The sequence below is a fragment of the Schistocerca serialis genome, unplaced genomic scaffold, assembly GCF_023864345.2.
Source record: "Schistocerca serialis cubense isolate TAMUIC-IGC-003099 unplaced genomic scaffold, iqSchSeri2.2 HiC_scaffold_1261, whole genome shotgun sequence".
Lineage (NCBI taxonomy): Eukaryota > Metazoa > Arthropoda > Insecta > Orthoptera > Acrididae > Schistocerca > Schistocerca serialis.
In genome coordinates this window covers 5,812,013-5,833,861 of record NW_026047471.1, presented here as the reverse complement: position 1 = coordinate 5,833,861, position 21,849 = coordinate 5,812,013, and the positions used below count along the sequence as shown (strand labels likewise).

General features: G+C 45.3%; 1 protein-coding gene across 1 annotated transcript in view; it reads right to left on the bottom strand.

Moving 5' to 3' along the window:
- Nucleotides 1-21,849, bottom strand: part of LOC126438154 (L-dopachrome tautomerase yellow-f2-like) — a 115,457-nt gene that overhangs the window by 8,423 nt on the left and 85,185 nt on the right. The window contains exons 3-5 of the mRNA XM_050090532.1: nt 18,755-19,007; nt 9,821-10,180; nt 1,337-1,577 (exon numbers count right to left, since the gene is read on the bottom strand). Coding sequence (XP_049946489.1) covers nt 1,337-1,577; nt 9,821-10,180; nt 18,755-19,007 — 854 coding nt within the window. The remainder of the gene's footprint in view (nt 1-1,336; nt 1,578-9,820; nt 10,181-18,754; nt 19,008-21,849) is intronic.

Genomic DNA, 21,849 nt, shown 5'->3' with positions numbered 1-21,849 from the left:
TGTATTATCGTGAAATTTGGAAGAGAGTGTCACAGAAATTATACAGGATTTGGGTTCAAAAATGGTTCAAATGGCTCTGAGCACTATGGGACTTAACTACTGTGGTCATCAGTCCCCTGGAACTTAGAACTACTTAAACCTAACTAACCTAAGGACATCACACACATCCAAGCCCGAGGCAGGATTCGAACCTGCGACCGTAGCAATCGCGCGGTTCCGGACTGCGCGCCTAGAACCGCTAGACCACCGCGGCCGGCGACAGGATTTGGGCTGGACATCATTGAAAGAAAGGCGTTTTTCGTTGCGACGGAATCTTCTCACGAAATTCCAATCACCAACTTTCTCCCCCGAATACGAAAGTATTTTGTTGACACCGACCTAAATAGAGAGGAACGATCACCACGATAAAATAAGGGAAAGCAGAGCTCGTACGGAAAGATATAGGTGTTCATTCTTTCCGCGCGCTATACGAGATTGGAATGAAAGAGAATTGTGAAGGTGGTTCGATGAATCCTCTGCCAGGCACTTAAATGTGTTTCCCAGAGTATCCATGTAGATGTAGATGAACCGTCGTCCTCCAGAATGCGAGTGTACTGTGCTAACCACTGCGCCACCTCGCTCGGTACCTTGGGCTTGGATGTGTGTGATGTCCTTAAGTTAGTTTGGTTTAACTAGTTGTAAGTCTAGGGGACTGATGACCTCAGATCTTAAGTCCCATAGCGCTTCGAGCCATTTGAACCAAGAATCAATAGATTAAGAAAGTTTGCATTTTTATCCTTGTTTGGTTGCCATCTTTGGGATCAGTTGTGTAGTAGGAAACGAACTTATAACTCGAAATCTAATTCGTGCAATAATAATAAAGCTCCTGAAATAAGTCTAAATGTTTCATAATAATAAAATTATAAACAGCCGACCAGTTGCAATGGATAAAGAAATTCTTTACCTAGGTTTCGATAAATATAAATTTGTCTTCTTCAGAAGGTAGCAATTTTACATTAGTAAGGACTAATGTACCATCGCCGTTTTTACAATTGTCGGGATAGTTCCATGTGTCAAAAATAAAATACAGCCCTAGAATTAGGGTTTGTCTCGTAAATATAAAATAGCTCATGGATCCTGCAGAGCTCACAACCGAGCTCATATTTGTTTAAAATATTAAAATATCTAAATACTTCGTTTAATTATTAGAATTTTACCTCACTTGTTTTGTATTTTTCCAAGTAACTAGCATTTTTGCGGTTATTGATTTTTATTGAAAATTGTGTATGTGAAGCAACTTTGTGAAGACGCTGTTAAACAATTGCGGCAAGCAGGAGCGCAGGTGCCGGTTAGTTACCTTGATGTCGCTGGGGTAGACGAAGGAGCGACCGTCGTCAGGGGCGACGACGCCTATGGTGGCAGGGGACATGGGGAGGCCGGTGCGCGAGTTCCAGCAGGTGACGCGGTGGTTGTTCACCTCCATCTGGAAGAGCACGCCCGTCTCCTCGTCCAGGAAGCTGCCAGTCGACTGGCCGCTGGGCCCGCGCGATCCCACTGCCCGGAAGGAGCGGAACCAGGGCGTCGTGCCAGCCGCGGTCCTGCAAACGCCGGCCATTCTGAAGTACTCTCATGGCTGCGACATCCGTACCAGGTCGGGTTGACAGAGGAGATAGAGAAGATCCAAAGAAGAGCGGCGCGTTTCGTCACAGGGTTATTGGTAAGCGTGACAGCGTTACGGAGATGTTTAGCAAACTCAAGTGGCAGATTCTTCAAGACAGGCGCTCTGCATCGCAGTGTAGCTTGCTGTCCAGGTTTCGAGAGGGTGTGTTTCTGGATGAGGTATCGAATATATTGCTTCCCCCTACTTATACTTCCGAGAAGATCACGAATTTAAAATTAGAGAGATTCGAGCGCGCACGGAGGCTTTCCGGCAGTCGTTCTTCCCGCAAACCATACGCGTGTGGAACAGCAAAGGGAGGTAATGACAGTGACACGTAAAGTGCCCTCCGACACACACCGTTGGGTGGCTTGCGGAGTATAAATGTAGATGTAGTTTCGGTGCATAACCATCTGACACAAAGCTTACAGGACAATTGGGATAGCCACCAGCATATCACTCTTTAACACCCAGCCACCGATGACGGTGGCGAAGTTCAGAGATTTTCATATACATCTGTACTCCGCAAGCTATTTTATGGTACGTCGCAGAGGGCACATTGTCTACCACTGTCGCTTCCCCCTTTGCTGTTCCAGTCGCGGGTGGTACGCGGGAAGAAAGATTGTTGTTAAGTCTCTACTTTTACCTTCATGGTCTCTTCGCGAGATATATGGAGAAGGAACAACTACGTTGAGTGATTCTTCCAGGAATGTGCGCTCTCGGAACTTTAACAGCAAACCACACCACGCTGCAGAACACCTCTCTGGTAGCACCTGCCATTACAGTTGGCTGAGCAGTTTCGTGACGCTTTCGTGCTTACTGAATGAACCTATGACAAAACGCGCTGCTCATCTTTGAGTCTTCTTTATTTCCTCTATCAGTTTGTACACATGAAAAAAAGTTTTGCATCACCCTGGTTCTAGGCGCTACAGCCTCGGGCATGGATATGTGTGATGTCCTTAGGTTAGTTAGGTTTAAATGGTTCTAAGTTCTAGGGGACTGATGACCTCAGAAGTTAAGTCCCATAGTGCTCAGAGCCATTTGAACCACTTTTTTTTCACCCCGGTTCCAAGAACTCCTGAAGATAGACGTTGACAGTGAATATTGTATCACAGACACAGAGCCTTTGGCTATTCAGAGATGTCACTAAACCCACCCAAAGACTTAAACAATCATGGATGAGGAGCGCCTATTAGACGGAGGGGGTCCGACAGCTGATCAATTCCAGTCATTCCACCAGGAAGGAGGTACATATCTCGTGTCGTCTGTAGTTCAACCATGCCTAGACGGTCAATACCGCAGTTCGATCGCGCCCGCATTGTTACTTTGTGCCAGGCGTCTCTGAGTAAACCAAAGCGAAGCCCGCCCGGTTGGCCGTGCGGTCTAACGCACGGCTTTCAGGACGGGAAGGAGCGCCTGGTCCCCGACACGAATCCGCCCGGCGGATTTGTGTCGAAGTCCGGTGACCCGGCCAGTCTGTGGATGGTTTTTAGGCGGTTTTCCATCTGCCTCGGCGAATGTGGGCTGGTCCCCCTTATTCCGCCTCAGTTACACTATGTCGGCGATTGCTGCGCAAACAAGTTCTCCACGCACGCGTACACCACCACTACTCTACCACGCAAAGATAGGAGTTACACTCGTCTGGTGTGAGGCGTTCCCTGGGGAGTCCACCGGGGGCCGAACCGCACAATAACGCTGGGTTCGGTGTGGGGCGGCGGAAGGGGTGAAGTGGACGGCGGTAGTCGTCGTGGGGTTGTGGTGCGGCAGCGGCGGGGACGTTTCTAGGTCCCCGGTTATCATACAATACAACACGATAGAAACCAAAGCGATGTTGTTCGGACGTGGAGGAGATACAGAGAGACAGGAACTGTCGATGACATGCCTCGCTCAGGCCGCCCAAGGGCTACTACTGCAGTGGATGACTGCTACCTACGGATTATGGCTCGGAGGAACCCTGACAGCAACGCCATCATGTTTAATAATTCTATTCGGGCAGTTACAGGACATCGTGTTACGACTCAAACTGTGTGCAATTTTTTGTATGATACGCAGCTTCACTTCCGACATCCATGGCGAGGCCCATCTTTGTAACTACGACACCATGCAGCGCTTTACAGATGGGCCCAACAACATGCCGAATGGACCACTCAGAATTGGCATCACGTTCTCTACACCGATGAGTGTCGCATATGCCTTCAACCAGACAATAGTCGGAGACGTGATTGGAGGCAACCAGGTCAGGCTGAACGACTTATACACACGGTCCAGCGAGTGCAAGGTTTCCTGCTGTTTTGGGGTGGCATTATATGGGGCTGACGTACGCCGCTGGTGGTCATGGAAGGCATCGTAACGGCTGTACGATACGTGAATGCCGTCTTCCGACCGATAGTGCAACCATATCGGCAGCATATTGGCAAGGCATTCGTCTTCATGGACGAAAATTCGCGACCCCATCGTCCACATCTCGTGAATGACTTCCTTCGGGTTAACGACATTGCTCGACTAGAGAGGCCAGAATATTCTCCAGACATGACCCTATCGAACATGCCTCGGATAGAATGAAAAGGGCTGTTTATGGACGACGCTTACCACACCAACTCAATCGCTGTTGAGGAGTGCGACAATGTGGACCAGTACCTTGATGAACTTGTGGATAGTATGACACGACGAATGCAGGCATGCATCGATACAAGAGGACGTACTACAGAGTATTAGAGGTACCGGAGTGTACAGCAATCTGGACCACCACCTCTTAAGGTCTCGCTATATGGTGGTACTACATGCAATGTGTGGTTCTCATGAGCAATAAAAATGGCGGAGATGGTGTTTATGTTGATCTCGATTCCAATTTTCTGTACAGGTTCCGTAACTCTTGGAACCGCGGTGATGCAAAACTTTTTTTGTTGTGTGTAGTATGGATCTCGGAACGACGAGCAACAGTCAACAATTATTTGAACGAAGGTTTAGTAAATTCTCTCCTTCGTAGCGGCAACCCCTGCCCCAAGCGTCGATCCTCTGCAGGTCTCCCTCGAACCTTGTCGTTTGCCACTGTTCCTGTTTTTCCCTTGGCTTACTCGTGTTTGGAGCTTCCGCGCTTTGCTAGAGGGCAACCCCTGCCCCAAGCATCGATCCTCTGCAGCTCTCCCTCGAACCGTGTCGTTTGCCACTGTTCCTGTTTTTCCCTTGGTTTACTCGTGTTGGAGTTTCCGCGCTTTCCTAGAGGGCAACCCCTGCCCCAAGCGTCGATCCTCTGCAGGTCTCCCTCGAACCGTGTCGTTTGCCACTGTTCCTGTTTTTCCCTTGGCTTACTCGTGTTTGGAGCTTCCGCGCTTTGCTAGAGGGCGTTGCGGAGACTACACGAGCGCGCTGCTAGCGCGGCAGCTGGAAGGAGGCGCAGTGTGCCGTGCTGAGGGCGGACGAGGCAGTTGAGACGAGTGTTTCGCCCTGGACGACCTTTCTGCAGCACTGTTTTTTTCTTTTTATCGTTCATGGGCTGGGGAAGCTATGAAGTCCGCCTGCGGCTGCCAATAACCTTCAGAAGGTGGTGTCGTCACTGAAAGTAAGATTTTTCATCTAGTTAGTGCAACGGTCGTCGTCTGGCGGGGCCTATCTCCCGGTGTTGTGGGAGCTATTAATAACTGTGTGGCAACGTTTCTCTGCTTTGAGTTTGTGATTGTAAATTGCCTTACGTGTGTGTTACTGCCCCCTTGCATGATCGTACATTTGAACATCATGCTGAATTAAATGCGCGCGTTGTAAAGAAACAAAAAAAAAAGAAAATTTTTTTTTTTGATGTTGACCTTCTGCAAGCCGCTGTTTTCCCATCGACGGCGTAGCTCACTGTTTGAATAAGCACGTTGTAAAATGTTAAGTAACCTTGTACTGTTGGTTGTTGGGGTTCATAATATTTTGTACACTTTTATAGGGTAATGTTTATATCGTCTAAACATTTGTAATTTTTTTATTGTTGTTGCCCTTTTCCTGTTCCCATTTTACACCCAAAGATTACTTGCAGTGCAAATGTCCTGACCGTCTGACTCATTATCGCCCAGCCCAAGCCGCTAAGGATAGAAATCAGAAATTTGGAGAGGGTGTTGATATCATACTGTAGGTGTCGTTTAACAAAGGATTTTTTGAAATTTCACCCTTTAGGGGTAAATTAGGAGATGAAAGGCTTTTTGAAAATATAGCGCTATTAACGTAATTTTGAAACTAGATCGACGAAAATTGGTATTTGATCTTTGAAGAAAGATGTATTTCAGCGTTTTTGGAAATTTAACCCTCTGTGGGTGTGAAATGGTGGGCGAAAGTCTTTTGTGAAAATAGATCGTTATTAAAGAACAATTGAAATATTGTTAAAGATACAACAATGAAAATTGATATTCAAATTCTCTGTTCAATTCGCCAGGAAAATTTTAGAATTCACATTTAAATTCTCGGTTGCAAATAAAAAAAATGTTTAAGGATTTTTGGAAATTCAAGCCTTAAGGGGGTGAAATAGGGGATGAAAATGTTTACCAAAATGTGACATTACGAAAGCATTTTGTAGCTAAACCCAAGAACACTTGTATTTGGAGTCTCAGTAATACATAAAAAAATATGTGTTTCACTGTTTTTGGAAATTCAACCCGTATGGCAGTGAACAGGCGATGAAAGTTTTTATGGAAGTATTCCATTATAGAAGCATTTTTGAAGCTAAATCTACGAAAACTTGGCTCCTCTGTTAGAAATAAAAAAGTTTGTTTCACTGTTTTTATAAAATAAACCCATAGGAGGGTGCAGCAGGGTCTCACTGATTCACTGACACATCAGTGCCCACCGAAAACTGCTATGAATATAAACTTAAAATTTGAAGAGGGTGTACGTAACTACTTGAAAGTAATCTGGATATTTAAGAAATTCTCTGTAACGATTTCAGAAAAAAATGGAATATTTCATAAATGAAGTGTCAATAAATTCGTTTCTCCACGGTATAGAGCTATATTTCCCGTAAAAAGTTCAATTTACGCGATATTTAACGGTTAAGAAACAATTCTGAAATGACTTTTTTTAAACCGTGAAATATTTTGTGAAATGATTTGTCTACAAGTAATCAATGAAACGGATTAGAGAAACGCTTGACGTGTCATAGAATGGTGCTCGAAATTTTGGCGTTTTAAATAAGCAATGCAACACTTTTTACCTCAGCTAATTTTGGTTGAAAAACCCGAAATTTGTCTTGGGATATCGTGGAATATTCCCTCTTCAGCCTGTAAGGTTTCATAATGTTCCAATAGGTGGCGGCGCTACAGGTAGCCTACAAAATGGCGTCTGTGACAGAGGTGCTTTCCAAGCAGAGATCTGTCATTGAGTTTCTTTTGGCAGAAAACGAGAACATCGCAGATATGCCTAGGCACCTGAAGAATGTGTATGGAGACCTGGCAGTGAACAAAGCCGCGGTGAGTCGTTGGACGAGACCCCTGTCATCATCGCAGCGAGATAACCCATCTGATCTCCCTCGTGCCGGCCGGCTGCTCACAGCTGTGACTCCTGCAACGTTGGAACGTGCGGACACTCTCATTCGAGTTGATCCACGGATCACAATCAAACACCACTCGCTGCACAATTGGACGTCTCTGTTAATGGGGCTGACACATTTGTCTTCTAGTTGGGGCACTCAAAGATCGGTGCCCTCCCCGTTCCTCAACAGAATGCGATATAGAGCAATGGACAACCATTTGTGCTAAACTGCTTGCACATTACAACGCTAATTGTGAGAATTTTTTGGTGACCATTATCACCGGCGATGAAAACATGGGTTCATAATATCGAACCGAAAACAAAACGGCAATCCATAGGGTGCCGACACACTACCTCTCACCCGAAAAAGAATTTAAAACCACACCCTCTGGTGGTAAAGCCATGCCGGCGAGCTTTTGGAATTCTGAAGGGGTTATTCTATTTGATGCGCTCCCTCATGGTACAACGCTAAACTCTGAAGTCTGTTGAAGTGAAAGTGAAGAAACGATTTCAGCGTGTTCGTCGCCAGAAAAGTTCAAACGAACTGCTCCTTCTCCATGACAGCGCAAGCCCTCGCACAAATATAGGCCCTCGAGAGGAGCACACGAAACTTCATTGGACTCGTCTTCCTTATCCGTCCTACAGCCCAGATCTCACACCTTTCTGTTTTGGGCCAATGCACTCTGCAGGAAGAAGTACATGGATGATAGGAAGGTTATTGATGAAGCAAGACGTTGGCTTCGATGTAGATTATTAGAGCGGTACCGTGTGGCATAGGAGCCCTCCCCGGAAGGTGAAAAATACGGTTTTGCAACCAAAGGAGTGGGGAGATAATGTGGTGTATTGGAATCCTCAATAAAAGGAACCGCTTGTATTACTTACTGAACGCCCCTCTTATGTACAGCAAATGAGGTGCCACTAGCTGGCAGCGGTGGTCCGAGCGGTTCTAGGCGCTTCAGTCCGGAACCGTACGACTGATACGGTCGCAGGTTAGAATCCTGCCTCGGGCATGGATATGTGTGATGTCCCTAGGTTAGTTAGCTTTGAGTAGTTCTAAGTTCTAGGGAACTGATGACCTCAGATGTTAAGTCCCATAGAGCTCAGAGCCATTTATACCATTTTTTGAGGTGCCACTTGAAAATTTAAACTTCGGTGTTAGAATCACGAATAGTAATAGGGGATCTTTGTCGGTGTTGCATCATTCAGATGTTTCTGTAACCTAGCCATTAAAATTGCTACGCCAAGAAGAAATGCAGATAATAAACGGGTATTCATCGGACAAATATATTATACTAGAACTGACATGTGATTACGTTTTCACGCGATTTTGGTGCATAGATCCTGATAAATCAGTACCCAGAACAACCACCTCTGGCCTTAATAACGGCCTTGATACGCCTGGTCATTGAGTCAAACAGATCTTGGATGGCGTGTACAGGTACAGGTGCACATGCAGCTTCAACACGATACCGCAGTTCATCAAGAGTGGCGTATTGTGACGAGCCAGTTGCTCGCCCACCATCCATCAGACGTTTTCAGTTGGTGAGATATCAGGAGAATGTGTTGACCAGGGCAGCAGTCGAACATTTTCTGTATCAAGAAAGGCCCGTACAGGACCTGCAACATGCGGTCGTGCATTATCCTGCTGAAATGTAGGGTTTCGCGGGGATCGAATGAAGGGGTAACGTCCACTGCTCAAAGTGCCGTTAATGCGAACAAGAGGTGACCGTGACGTGTAACCAATGGCACCCCATACCACCACGCCAGGTGAAACGCCAGTATGGCGATGACGAATACACGCTTCCAATGTGCGTTCACCGCGATGTCGCCAAACACGGATGCGACCATCATGATTCTGTAAACAGAACCTGGATTTATCCGAAAAAGTGACGTTTTGCCATTCATGCATCCAGGTTCGTCGTTGAGTACACCATCGCAGTTGCTCCTCTCTGTGATGCAGCGTCAAGGGTAACCGCAGCCGAGGTCTCCGAGCTGATAGTCCATGCTGCTGCAAACGTCATCGAACTGTTCGTGCAAATGGTTGTTGTCTTGCAAACGTCCCCATCTGTTGACTCAGGGATCGAGACGTAGCTGCACGATCCGTTACAGCCATGCGGATAATATTCCTGTCATCTCGACTGCTAGTGATACGAGGCCGTTGAGATGCAGCACGGCGTTCCGTATTACCCTCCTGAAATCACCGATTTCATATTCTGCTAACAGTCATTGGATCTCGACCAACTCGAGCAACAATGTCGCGATACGATAAACCGCAATCGCGATAGGCTACAATCCGACCTTTATCAAAGTCGGAAACGTGATGGTACGCATTTCTCCTCCTTACGCAAGGAATGACAACAACGTTTCACCAGGCAACGCCGGTCAACTGCAGTTTGTGTATGAGAAATCGGTTGGAAGCTTTCCTCATGTCAGCACGTTGTAAGTGTCACCACCGGCGCCAACCTTGTGTGAATGCTCTGAAAAGCCAATCATTTGCGTATCACAGCATCTTCTTCCTGTCGATTAAATTTCGCGTCTGTAGCACGTCATCTTCGTGGTGTAGCAATTTTAATGGCCAGTACTGTATTTTGTTTCTTGCTTTCAGACAATTCGTTTCTCAAATCATTTGGCCATTTTTAATGTCTCTCGAAACACGTAATGGACTGTGGGGCAGAGTGAACCAACCTGTTGCGCAGGAGTCGGGTGGAGACGGCATACTCGGTCGTGGCGGACAGCGCGTGGAAGTAGAGGGTGCGGAAGCCGCCGTCCGCGGGGTCTGGCGCCGACAGCGCCGCCGAGAAGACGCCGTCCATCCACTGGAAGTCCAGCCCGGCGATGCTGTAGTCGCCGTGCTGCGGCTCGAAGTAGAAGAAGTGGTGCTGCACGCGGAACGACGACATGCGCGCCATGTCGAACACCACCATGGCGTAGGAGCCCAGGTCCGGCAGGTAGGCGAACGCCTCGCCGCACCTGTCCGCCGTCACGTCCACCGCGATGTGCGCGAAGAACGAGTCCGGCCGGTAATCCGCCTCCTTCAGGTAGTAGCTGCGGGCACACGGCCGCGCGTCAGCACGTAAGGCAGTGCAGATCCACAGTATCCGTAATATCTAAATCGATAAATGTAGGGTAATTTACTTGCGATTGTACAGACTACCACTGTCAGGGACACCAAAAGACTTATAATATCAAGTTTGTTTGTGTGGCCATCCTCCGCAGCAAGCATATAAATACTGCGACATAAAAGTTTTCTGCTGCTATAGAAAACCAACATTTCGGCCACGATTACAGCGGCCTTCTTCTGGGTCTAATGGTGCGTTCTAGCTATGCAGTGTCCTTTATATTTTGTTGTTAATGTTCACTGCGCATGGAATTACATCATAATTTTAAAAATGTAGATAGTTGCATTGGTCACTTAAGGAAGAAGGAGAAGGAAATTTATTTTAATAATAACCTATTAAAATAATCACCTGGAAAAATAAAGTTCCGTCTCCTTCTTCCTTAAGTAACCAATGCAACTATCTACCTTTTTAAAATTATGATGTAATTCCATGCGCAGTGAACATTAACAACAAATTACAAAGGACACTGCACAGCTAGAACGCACCATTAGACCCAGAAGAAGGCCGCTTCAATCGTGGCCGAAAACGTTGGTTTTTCTATAGCAGCAGTAGTTTTTTACATTATGACGCGGTACCAAACCTAGAAAACTTTTATGTCGAAGGACTCTGGCCGCGGAAGCCTACGCAATTATATAAATACTTGTTTTGCAGGCCGTGCGGTTCTAGGCGCTGCAGTCTCGAACCGAGCGACCGCTACGGTCGCAGGTTCGAATCCTGCCTCGGGCATGCATGTGTATGATGTCCTTAGGTTAGTTAGGTTTAATTGGTTCTAAGTTCTAGGCGACTGATGACCTCAGAAATTAAGTCGCATAGTGCTCAGAGCCATTTTGAACTTGTTTTGCAAATCAAATTGCCTTTTCCTGCTGCGGGGGGACTAAAAAATAACGAGAGTAGTTTTACAGAAAATCGTGTGTTTGACGGAATATTTTCAGATTCAAACACCTTCAAAATACTGTCCATCATCAGTAGGAAAGTAAAAAATGTAGTAATGAGAGCAGGTTTATTGACGCGTTTCGCCTTTTTGAGGCATCTTCATAACTTCTGCAAGAAAAAACTAACTGTTGTCCTACATTTTGGTAGTGGAACTTTGAGAGAGACGACGATTATAACATGGTGCGAAGGCATGCAGCTATGCTCTTTCACGGTTCTACTACGAATCTGGCTCTGCGTTGCAACTATAGGGCAACGTTTTTTAAAAATTCTTTTACTTTTGCATTCTAGGTCCACACCAAAAGCTTCGGCTACTTATGATTAAATGTGTTACCCGCAGTTCCTAGTAAGTCCCTTCACTCTGGTGCTTTTATAGAACTTTTTTAAAAAGTTTTTAATGCCTTCTCATGCCAGATAAGACCATACTCCTAATCTGTTTTTCTGTATTTTTCACATATAGCTATTGTGAGGATGTCTCAAAAAGGCGAAACGCGTCAATAAAGCTTCTTCTGCCATTGCAACCTTGACCATTTTTTCCTACTGAAAATATATCACAGTTATAGCACTAAGGGAGCGGAGGATTTACATAGTGTCCATCAGACACTTGTCCCAGCTCCTTTACATTGGTGGACCTGTGTTTAGCCCGTTCTGAGGTCGTGCTGTTTAGTACCTTCAGCGATTTTTTCCCACTTCTTTTATGTCTCGAGAAAACTTTCTCTTTCGGTTTCCTTTTCATTCTCGGAAATAAAAAAAGTCAAAGTGGGGTAAGGTACGGTGTGCAGAGTGGGTGAGGATCCTCTGTCATTTGGTTTTTGACCAGAAACTGCCTGACACTTAATGTCGTGTGTGCAGGGGCGTTATCGTGGAGAAAGAGTTCCAAATCGAAAAATGTGCTGTCTTGAGAGAGCGGACTAATATTTTTATGAGAATGTAGCCTTTCTTGGCGAATCTGGATGATAAAATCTTCTCAGGTTGAGAGTCGAGTCAATGCGTCGTTCTCCAGGAACGTTTCAGCAAGTTTCTTACTTGCCATCATCAGGCGAAGTGTCAGGTTCACGTTTCGTCGGGATCTTTATAGCCGCTGGCGCATAGATTTCTCTGCATCCTCGGATCCTCGGTGCCGGTCGGGCCAATCCGGCGCGAGCGGAATCGGCGCGGCGGTGCGGGGTGAGTGGCTTGAGCGGGGGGGGGGGGGGGGGGGGGGGGGGTGGAACCTGCGGCGCCGAGTCTTCGCGTCTCGTATCGGTGCTGGCTGTTCCTTCGATCCGCTGCCACCGACCTGCCTCCAATGATGCACTCTCGTCTTATTCTCGCTAATATTGTGTTCCGCGACGTGCTGAGTTGGAAGCCGCTATCCTGGTTGACCAGGTTATCACTGACCCGTATCTCCACTGTCTCTTGATTTAAACGTGTGTTCTTCACTGAGTCTGCGCTCCGCTACAGCGGATTTTTCCTTTTGTCCGAGGGGAACGCTTCTCACATGTTCAGAGATGCGTTGTGTGATGCAACGCTGCGTCTCCGGTCTATTGGTTTCCACATTCACAAGAAATGGTGTAGACACCCGGTGTTCTTAGACCCAAGTTGTCCTTCATTGAGCTCAGCATATCCTTGATAATTGTTACAGGACGGAAGATGGTTTTTACCTTGTCCTTCTCCAGTATCCTGGCAATATTTGCCGTGGGCGGCCTTGCCTACGGGAGGTACGCCAGACCTTTGTTGGTCTCTTTTTCCTGAAGGTCCCCTTTCTTCATGTTGCCATGTTAAGAGCGCGTCTAATCTGGGTTTCGGTGTAGCCATTCTTCCGGATGGTTTTCTTCAGGTGATGAATATCACTTGATAAACTGTCCTTGTCGCATATGTTGTGAGCTCTGCGGACAAGGGTAGTGAGCACGGATTTCCGTTGTGCTGGGTCATGGCAACTGTTGGCGTTGAGCTACAGGTCTGTGTTCTTTCGGTAGATGGAGTGTCCCAGTGTGATGGCCGTTTTGTTCTTTATTAGGATATCAAGGAAGGGTAGGCACCTCTTTTCTTATAATTCCATTGTGAACTTGATGTTCTCGTGTATGCTATTCAAATGGTTGAGAAATTCAATTAGATTGTTCTCGACATGCAACCAGACTGCGAAAGTATCGTCCACGTATCGATAAAAGACGTTGCTTTTAAGGTGTGCTGTTTCCCAGGCGATATCGTGGAAGTATTCCACGTACAGGTTGGCGGTGTATGCTGGCAGTGGGGATCCCACAGCCAACTACCTGTTGATAAACCCCACGCCTGGATTTTAAGGAAGAACAATAGGAAGATGTTCATTGTCACACTGTGCACGGTTTGTTTTGTCGATACATGAGCTCCAATTCAAGCGGACTATTGATTATGAGTGATTCATCTGAAGATATGGAAGATAACACACCGGAATATCAGCGACCTTGATGGTTATGGTGGCAAATGGCTGATTATGAAATGATTACAGGCCGGCCGGTGTGACCGATCGGTTCTAGGCGCTTCAGTCTGGAACCGAGCGACCGCCACGGCTCAGTTTCGAATCCTGCCTCGGCCATGGATGTGTATGATGTCCTTAGGTTAGTTAGGTTTAAGTAGTTCTAAGTTCTAGAGGACTGATGACCTCAGATGTTAAGTGCCATAGTGCTCAGAGAAATTTGAACCATTTGAAATGATTACAGCATGCACCAGAGTCTTCTTTTACCCGATTTGTAAGCGGACTTTGAACCATGATGTGCTGTTTGACGAAGTTGATGCAATAAGGAAGTCTGGCCATCCAGTGACATACTTTTGTAACATCCAGATACAAATATAATACATTCAGTGCACAAAAGAATCAAATCCAAAATTTTACTTTTCTACTCATGATAGCATGTAACGATACTTACATTCACCCATACGAATTATTTGAATACCAGAATGAAATTTTGACTCTACAGCAAAGTGACTGTGCCCTGGTATGAAACTTCCTGCCAAATTAAAACTGTGTTTACGTTTATTAAGCATCTGGAGGCTGTGGATCCCCCCAAATACAAAATATTAACTGAAATATAAAATTTTAAAACTGTGTAACGGACCGAGGCTCGTAGGTCCCGAGTTCGAGTATCGGTCCGACACACAGTTTTAATCTGCCAGGAAGTTTAATTTGTAAATATATTACGTAAAAGATATTTTATCATGTAAATTCTTTAAATAGTGTAATGTAAATACATTAAACAGTGTAAACTTTTTCTTGTAATTAATTATTCAACAAAAACTTTATGTCCCTTTCTCTCAAACTCTCCTATTCTGGCTTGATCCTCTTGGTCACCGAACGCCACACAAGCGAGGCACTTCAAGGATTTTATTAAAGTACTGTACGTGTAAGGTGGACAACGTCAATAAAATGTATTTAATGAAATACGGAATATACATATGACTTACCACATAGGATACTTGATAAAATCTGCTATCTAGTTTGTTGGAGGATAGATTGCTTGAACACAGATAAACCATTTTCATTTATCACCAAAATCCTCTAACATTACAATGACACATTATCAAAAGTTAAGTTTTATTTTACTCTGCGTAATTAATATACATTCACGCTTGTTTATTTTGAAGGAAATTTGTTATTTCCTTTGCAAGAAAAGGAATTACAAAGATTGTGTCATTCACTTCGTTCCTGCCTGATATAAGCTTCTACTGAATCTATAAAATTTTTCATGTCTCCACACGGACCTATGAGTCCTCCGGCATTTGTGCTGCGGATTTCTTGGATCCCAGAAACACGTATGCTATCTATATTCTTTTATCAGCAATGATACCCATGTCAACAACAACAAAAGTAATTTCTCTACTGAAAGTGCCGAAGCGGAAAGGACGTGAACTTCCTTTGATGGTTCGTTAAAAGAGAGAGAAGCAACGGAACACGAAAGAACACAAGCGAATGCGGACCGAACACGACCTTCGTTTACACCAGAGCGAATACTCGTTCGCTGTTAGCCTGTGTTCGCTTTGGTGAAACAATCCAACTTGAAACTACACATAGCGGTAATACACAAACCAGTTTATGTAATGGAACCGAGTGGTGCAAGAGAGAGGTAGTAAACTGGATAAATACGAAAGTATTGCGAGTAGGCGGATGATTCAGGAAAATTTGGACTTCAATTTACTGTTTTAATTCATCCATTGCTATCGACCGATTCCTGTACAGGGTGACACAGAAAAACGGGAACTTTTTAAACATCAAATGAGCATAGAAAAAAACTCAACAAAAAATGTTATGGCAGTAAATGAACCGCTGCAACTTGCTTTTTAAGAGATGGTAACCGAACTTGTCACTGTTTCAAAATTACGTTCTATATACGGCGTCGTCCTGAACGTATGATACAACCTGCTCTTGAGGTTCTTCATTGGGTGCTGCAACATATCAGTTGGGATCACCACGAATGTCGTCCTTAGTTCATCAAGTGTTCTTGGCCGTGTCATGTAGACCAGACTCTAGAGGTAGCCGCACAAGAAAAAATCACAAACGGAAAAATTAGGAGATCCTGGAGGCCAGGGAACGTCGTAGAATTTTGAGATGACAGCTGCCACTGTATTGTGTCGCACCAGCCTGTTGAAACCAGGTGTCTTGAAGTTGTGGAATACTGTTAAATGCAGTTGGAACAAAAGAGTGCAGCATCTCAACATACCGATTCGAAGCGATAGTCACTGTGATCCGCTCTTCATTTTCGAAAAAGTGAGGTTCGATGACCTATGTGACGAAACTGCACGCAATACGAACACCTTGCTGACGTGTAAGGGTGTTCTAGAACTACATTAGGTTGCTGTCTGCCTAATAGCGGTAGTTCCGCTTATCCATGTAACCCATGAGATGAAAACTGCCGCCGGCCGCGGTGGTCTAGCGGTTCAGGCGCTCAGTCCGGAACCGCGCGACTGCTATGGTCGCAGGTTCGAATCCTGCCTCGGGCATGGATGTGTATGATGTCCTTAGGTTAGTTAGGTTTAAGTAGTTCTAAGTTCTAGGGGACTGATGACCAGAGATGTTAAGTCCCATAGTGCTCAGAGCCATTTGAACCATTTTTGATGAAGACTGCCCTTATCTGACATCCACAATTTGTCAATAAATCCATTGTCCTCTTTTATGTTTGTCATAATTTGCTGACATATTTCTAATAGTAACTGGTAATCGTTCTCCTTCAGTTTTTGCATGTTCTTCAGCTTGTTGGGATGAAATTTTGAAATTTTAAAACATAATAGAGAACTCGACGAACTATCTCTAGGTTACTACAAACTGAACCCCGTGGGCTTTGTAAATGCATATTCCTTCGATGTCCTGAGGTGTAAGAGTACTCCTCGGCCATCCTGTCGGTTTCGTTCTTACAGCAGATCTAGCCTGTTCAAAAATTTGTATTTATGTTCTTATACAGTGCTTTCAGGGAACCCGACTATGGCACCCTAATTTGAGAAAACGTCGGAATTTCCTCTGCCCACTTTCCAAACTATCATTGTTCTTGTGAAACATTATTACGGCAAAATAACGCTGTTGACCGTTGCAACGATGCGTGATTACCAAATGATGAGACTGTTTAGAACTCAAGGTCCTCATTCCTCACTGCTGCCAATTGTATATGGTTGCCACTAAGCATTTCGAAAGTTCTATTTCTTCTGTGTCACCCTGTGATACTCTCTTACAAGTGGACAAATCTAATGAACTAGGACGTGCAGAAATATAAAACGTAGGGGACACAAGTATTTCTTGAGGAAGAGTGTACTTAAGCTTAAGAGCGTTATTTAATTGAGCATTGGCCGAAGCGAGATAAAATAATGCAAAGGGATAGATAACATTCCATCAGAATTTCTAAAATCATTAGGGGGTGGCAACAAAACGACCATTCACGTTGGTGCGTAGAATGTATGAGACCGGCGACGTACCATCCGACTTTCGGCAAAACATCATCCATACAGTTCCGAAGACTGCAAAAGCTGACAAGTGCAAGAATTATCACACAAACAGCTTAACAGCTCATGCATCCAAGTTACTGACAATATACAGAAGAATGGAAAAGAAAACTTAAGATATGTTAGATGACGATCAGTCTGGATTTAGAAAAGGGAAAGGTACCAGAGAGACAGTTCTGACATTGTGGTTGATAATAGAAGCAAGACTGAAGAAAATTCAAAACATATTCATAGGATTTGTTAACTTGAAAAAAGCGTTCGACGATGAAAAATGGTGCACGATGTTCGAAATTCTGAGAAAAATAGGAGTAAGCTTTAGGGAAAGACAGTAATATACAGTATGTACAAGAACCAAGAGGAAACAATAAGAGTGGAAGACCAAACACGAAGCGCTCGGATTAAAGACATTGCTGTCCTCGGTGAAAGTGAAGAAGAACTACAGGATCTGTTGAATGGAATCAACTTTATAATGAGTGCAGAATATGGACTGAGAGTAAATCGAAGAAAGATGAAAGTAACGAGAAGTAGCAGAAATGAGAACAGCGAGAAACATAACATTATAATTGGGATCCACAAAGCGGATTAAGCTAAGGAACTCCGCTACTTAGGCAGCAAAATTACCAATGACGGATGGAGCAAGGAGGCTCAAATGGCTCCGAGCACTATGGGACTTAACATCTGAGGTCATCAGTCCCCTAGAACTTAGAACGACTTAAACCTAACTAACCTAAGGATGTCACACACATCCATGCCCGAGGCAGGATTCGAACCTGCGACCGTAGCGGTCGCGCGGTTCCAGACTTAAGTGTCTAGAACCTCTCGGCCACACCGGCCGGCCGGAGCAAGGAGGATATCAAAAGCAGACTAGCACAGGAAAAGGTCATTACCGGCCAAGAGGAGTCTACAAGTACCAAACATAGGCCTTAATTTGAGGAAGAAATTTCTGAGAATGTACATTTGGAGCGCAGCACACACGGACTGTGGAATATGTGAACAGAAGAGAAGAGAAGCGAAGCTTTTGAGACATGGTGCTACAGACTAGTTTTGGAAATCCGGTGGACTGATTAGGAAGGAATGTGGAGGTACTGTGCAGAATCGGAGAGGAAAGGAACATGTGGAAAACACTGAAAAGCAGAAAGGAGAGGATGATAGGACCTGTGTTAAGACGTCAGTGAAGAACTTCCATGGTATTAGAGGGAGGTGTTTTTTGAGGGGGGGGGGGGAGGGAAGAGACCAGACAGCGAGGCCATCGTTCTCATCGGATTAAGGAAGGAAGAGGAAGGAAGTTGGCCGTGTCCTTTCAAAAGAACCATCTCGGCATTTGCCTGGAGCGATTTAGGGAAATCACGGAAAACCTAAATCTGTATGGTCGGACGCGGGATTGAACCGTCGTCCGCCCGAATGCGAGTCCAGTGTGCTAACCACTGCGCCACTTTGCTCGGTGAGAGGGAGGTGTAGAGGGTAAAAACTGAAGAAGAAGGCAGAGACTGGAATACATCCAGTAAACGATTGAGGATGTAGGTTGCGACTGCTGCTCTCAGATGAAAGGGTTGGCACAGAAGAGGAATTCATGGCGGACTGCATCAAATCAGAAGACCAACGAGAAAAAAAAGAAGAAAGACTGTACTTGAAGATGGGCCGGTCGTTGAGCAGGTTGAAAACGAGGATCTGCGGTGCGGTGATGGTGACGACAGTGCCGTTGCCAGGGTCGGCGAGCCCGGTGTCGACGACCCAGAGGCGGTCGCAGGGATCCACCCAGACGCGGTAGGTGGATGTGATGCGCGGTGCGCTGCCCCTGCTGGTGGGTCCCCTGCCCAGACGGTTCGTCTCCCAGTTGGGGTAGGGCCGCAGTGCTGGCGACCGCCGCGCCGTACTATTCCCTGTGGACAAACCAGGCCACGCTGCATTTTAGCACGTTGCCTCTTTCCTTAAAGTACACTACTGGCTATTAAAATTGCTACACCAAGAAGAAATGCAGATGATAAACGGGTATTCATTGGACAAACATATTGTACAAGAACTGACAAGTGATTACATTTTCACGCAATTTGGGTGCATAGATCCTGAGAAATCATTACCCAGAAGAAACACCTCTAGCCGCAATAACGGCCTTTATACGCGTCGGCATTGAGCCAAACAGAGCTTGGATGGCGTGTACAGGTACAGCTGCCCATGGAGTTTCAACACGATACCACAGTTCATCAAGAGTAGTGACTGACGTATTGTGACGAGCCGGTTGCTCGGCCACCATTGACCAGACGTTTTCAGTTGGTGAGTGATCTGGAGAATGTGCTGGCCAGGGCAGCTGTCGAACATTTTCTATATCCAGAAAGGACCTGCAACATGCGGTCGTGCATTATCCCGCTGAAATGTAGGGATTTGCAGGGATCGAATGAAGGGTAGAGCCACGGGTCGTAACACATCTGAAATGTAGCGTCTACTGTTCAAAGTGCCGTCAATGCGAACAAGAGGTGACCTAGACGTGTAACCAATGGCACACCATACCATCACGCCGGGTGGTACGCCAGTATGACGATGACGAATACACGCTTCCAATGTGCGTTCACCGCGATGTCGCCAAACACGGATGCTACCATCATGATTCTGTAAACAGAACCTGGATTTATCCGAAAAAGTGACGTTTTGTCATTCGTGCACCCAGATTCGTCGTTGAGTACACCATCGCAGTTGCTCCTGTCTGTGATGCAGCGTCAAGGGTAACCGCAGCCATGGTCTCCGAGCTAATAGTCCATGCTGCTGCAAACGTCGTCGAACTGTTCGTGCAGATGGTTGTTGTCTTGCAAACGTCCCCATCTGTTGACTCAGGGATCGAGACGTAGCTGCACGATCCGTTACAGCCATGCGGATAAGATTCCTGTCATCTCGACTGCTAGTGATACGAGGCCGTTGGGATTCAGCACTGCGTTCCGTATTATCCTCCTGAACCCACCGATTCCATATTCTGCTAACAGTCATTGGATCTCGACCAACGCGAGCAGCAATGCCGCGATACGATAAACCGCAATCGCGATAGGCTACAATCTGCCTTTATCAAAGTCGGAAACGTGATGGTACGCATTTCTCCCCCTTACACGAGGCATCACAACAACGTTTCACCAGGCAACGCCGGTCAACTGCGGTTTGTGTATGAGAAATCGGTTGGAAACTTTCCTCATGTCAGCACGTTGTAAGTGTCGTCACCGGCGCTAACCTTGTGTGAATGCTCTGAAAAGCTAATCATTTGCGTATCACAGCATCTTCTTCCTGTCCGTTAAATTTCGCGTCTGTAGCATGTCATCTTTGTGGTGTAGCAATTTTAATGGCCAGTAGTGTGCCTGGGACATATGACTGATTAATCGTCTCCTTTACCTAACACTCGAATTCACTGAACAATTAAAATTAACAAATTACTATACTTCCTGCGGACTTTACCGCTGTCCCTGTAAGAATAATGTTATTGCGCTAGCGGAAAATAGAACATGCATGCAGATGAGAAATAAGTTTTGTTCATATAATATACAAATTGCTCTCTGTGTGTAAAAAAAAAAAAAAAAAAATCACAGTGGCGTCCAATGATCAGAAAGTTTTCATAACAAGTAACTCATTATATTCAGAGCCTGAGCTGTACTCCTTGCATGTTCACAGCATGCAGGGCCCAGTAATCACGAAGTCAACAATTTTTTCACTTAGCCATATTAGAAGGGCCAAAACACTGTGTCAAGTATCTGTACTGTAGTGTTATTCATCGAAATGAATTCGAAAATTTGCATGGAAATGGTTACTCGTTTAGTTTACAGATGCTCAGATAGCTTTTTACATATAAACGGTGCAGCCAAACTATTACTTTTGGTTTAAATACAGTCTAAGTGTTTAGATTTTTTCGTTCACTGCTTTATGTTTACAACTGACCTTTTCTCTGTTGCTTTGCTCCTCTATCCACCTCATCCTTTTCCACAAGTATAGCCCCAACAAAACAGGTTGATAGAGCAAGCTAATACTACTCCCAGAACATGCCTGTTGTCAGGAACTTGAAAACAGTTTTTTTGCCTCTGACATAAAGGGCCCCCAAAAGCAGATCGATAAGGCAGGTCGACACTATTCCCACTAAATATGACTGTTGTGTAGGGCAGTCTGTACAGCATGTATCGGCAAAAACACATTTTTGTCCTTATTTGCGCTCCTAATGGAGCTAGGAGGTTTCAAAGCCCACAGTGTTGATACTAATGTAGCTAGCTGTTTATGTCCCAGATTTGGTTGAAATCGATCCTGGGGTTTGAGAGGCAATTCTGAATATAGGTGCATGCTGCTTCATACGTATACATGTTAATGAAGAGCAGTGCAAGGGAAAGCTTGTGGATCAAGGCTTGTAAGAAAATGCAGCAGATCAAGTACAGCACGACGTTTTCAGAGCATTGCTGTGAAGCTGACATTAATATACCTTCGATGTCACGTGTACACATTGGAGATCGCCCAGTGCCTAGCATTTATATTATAGTTTCTGTAACACATGGAGATTGTAAGTTGCAGTAGATGTTTCATAAATGAGTGTAATGTTTAAGTGCATGGTAACTGTTAGACAAAATATGATGTTATACTTGGTTTCCTTTGCTGTTTACAGCTGGTGTCAAAGAAGTGTGCAGTGTGTCTCTACGTTCTAAATAATTTGGAATGCAGAAAAAGACTTCAAGAAAATCCTAGCGGTGTGCAATACTCAAAGAGCCC